Here is a 2,500-nt window from a genome sequence, read left to right as displayed (position 1 = left end):
TATGCTGATGGCATGGATGGCTGAAAATGACTCACAAGACTGGCCTACGGGCATCAGGTTTGTTCAGTTCCAGAAAAACAGTGCTCTCCATTCCGGGATAAAGTGCTCTACATATTCTGCAATGTTTGGCTGTGAGGCTCGTGTAGGACTTACTACTTCGTCTTTGGCGATGGAAGTGATTGCTCGTATGGAGACTGAGGATGATCTTCTTGCTGTCACACCAATCAGGCCAGACTCTGACAATGACAACTCTCTCGCCCAAACTGATGGTGTTGCAAACCAGATCCAAGCTACAAGTGATGAAACAACAACACATGATTTAACAGAGGATGTTCTGCTCCCAGTCGAACATGGCAGCACTACAACGCAATACACTGGTGACAATGTGACAAGTCAGCCAATGACAGAGGAAATCCTTGATCTATCCACAGGACCTTCCTCGCCCAGAGCAACACCATCTGCCTACAATGTTGAGAGTCCTGTTTCTTCTGGAGAATCAGAAGAGCCCGTAACATCTCTCTCACCCTCTCCATCTGACAGTCCTGTTTCCTCTGTTGAAAACCACAGAGTTGCAGAACGCATCAAAGAAATCAAAAGGCGTCGTCATGAAGCAGCCGATGCACAAACTTCTCAAGCAGAAAGGATGGTGAAAAGAAGTTGCGTAGATCTGCGAGCTGGCGAACAAGGAGACAATGTAGCTGTGCCAGTTCCACTTGTTGATCGTGGGAGAGGCGATCCTAGATATATCCTTGGTGTCATAATTGACAGACGAGAAGACACAGACCAATACAGGATAGCCGTAAAAGCTGGTATTCTCAGTGGTCTGTATGCCAGAAATCAATTCGATCTGTGCCCTCAGCGCCTTCTAAACACTGACGACATGAACACTGAAAAAACAGTTTCACTGTGCTCGGCGGTGATTTCTCAATCCGCTTCAGGTGGACAAGGCTACACGAGATGCAACTGTACTGGCGCCCAAAAGTGTAGTACAAGGCGATGTAAATGCATTAAAGCTGGGCTTCTGTGTAACTCACGATGTCATAGCAGCCTCAATTGTTGTAACAAGTAACATGTCAATGGTTCAGCCATTCTTTAGAACATTTAAATGCTTTGTTTTAGGTCGTGGAACAGTTTACGTTGTGTGTGTGTGTTTGGCCCAAAAAATTCTGTATGTTTGCATTTTTTAATGTTAATTTTATTTTTTATCTAATTACTTACTAATATGCTCGTCGCAACGTTAGCATTGATGATGAAATGAGCATCAGGGATTACGCGTAATTACTGGGACCATTTTTCAGGGATTTCGCGTAATCACTGGAAAATTCAGTGATTACGTGAAATCCCTGAGTGAAACAATGAATACGTGTATTCACTGAAATATTCAGGGATTACGTGTATACTCCCTAGGTACGTGTTCTTACTGTAACATATATACTGTAGTTGATAGATGGGTTCCTCTTGGGAATCGCAATTCAAGTAGGAATAAAATAGTCAATGCTGCTATCATCTTTATTCGGGAGCTTTCGACATAACTTATGTCATCTTCAGCTTATCTGCAATTATCATATGTAAAATTAATAAAATTAATAAAATCATCCTAAGTACATAGTTAGGAAGATACACTTTCATGAACTGATCAACTAGCTCTAAAATCAACCAATCAAGGAACATACTGTAAAACCTTAAAAAAGACTTATTACACACAACTATATAACTATATAAAATACTCAATAACTAATATACCTAGTCACCCGCAGGAAATGATGACCACCCATCCAGACCAGCAACCCACAGACCAAACGGATCAATGGGTCACCGGTAACTGAACAGGTAAGCCCTCATTCAAGCTGGGTTTTGTCTTAAAAATGTATAAAGACTCCAAGATTCTCAGCTGGCTGACGTTACTATGTCTGTCCGTAATTTTGAAATTTTCCTTAGAAATGGCATGACCAAATTTAAATGCGTGGTCATAAATAGCTGAAATTGATTTCTTACTTAACGGTATATTGGTTCGTACCGATCTCCCCATGTGCTCCGAAATCCTACACTGAAGTTGTCTAGATGTGCTTCCAGTGTAGCACTTATTGCAGAGTGCACATTGAAAAGTGTATATGACACCGGAACACAGGGGAGTAGGTAGACTCTCCTTATATTTAAACAGTGAGCCAACTGAGAACTTGTTAGTAAAAATTAGTTTTAAATCTATGTGGGGATAACATTTCCCCACAACACTCATAACCTCTGTTCTTAGTCTCTCTGAAACATAACCATAGTATGGAAAGGAGACATATAACTTTTTCTTACTGACTGTTTGAATTGTTAAATTTTGACTGTAAATTTTATCTAAAAACTTCTTGACTTGATTATAATAGAGGTTCAGAGGGAACCCATTGGTAATAAAAAATGATTTTAGAAAATTTTCATCCTCATGAAACCCAAGATAAGTTGAACATACATGATAACATCTATATAACAGTGTTTTTATTGAATTAATTTTGTA

The 2,500-nt window shown here is 39.9% G+C and overlaps 1 protein-coding gene across 1 annotated transcript in view; it reads left to right on the top strand.

Moving 5' to 3' along the window:
- LOC137634892 (uncharacterized) overlaps nt 1-2,500 on the top strand; it is a 3,461-nt gene that overhangs the window by 266 nt on the left and 695 nt on the right. Inside the window, exons 1-2 of the mRNA XM_068367440.1 lie at nt 1-508; nt 939-1,065. The exon at nt 1-508 is cut by the window's left edge and continues 266 nt beyond it. Of these exons, the coding sequence (XP_068223541.1) occupies nt 1-508; nt 939-1,065 (635 nt within the window). The remainder of the gene's footprint in view (nt 509-938; nt 1,066-2,500) is intronic.

The sequence above is a fragment of the Palaemon carinicauda genome, chromosome 45, assembly GCF_036898095.1.
Source record: "Palaemon carinicauda isolate YSFRI2023 chromosome 45, ASM3689809v2, whole genome shotgun sequence".
NCBI classification, from domain to species: domain Eukaryota; kingdom Metazoa; phylum Arthropoda; class Malacostraca; order Decapoda; family Palaemonidae; genus Palaemon; species Palaemon carinicauda.
Note: the sequence above shows the minus strand (reverse complement) of the source record. Positions and strands in the feature narration are given on the sequence as shown.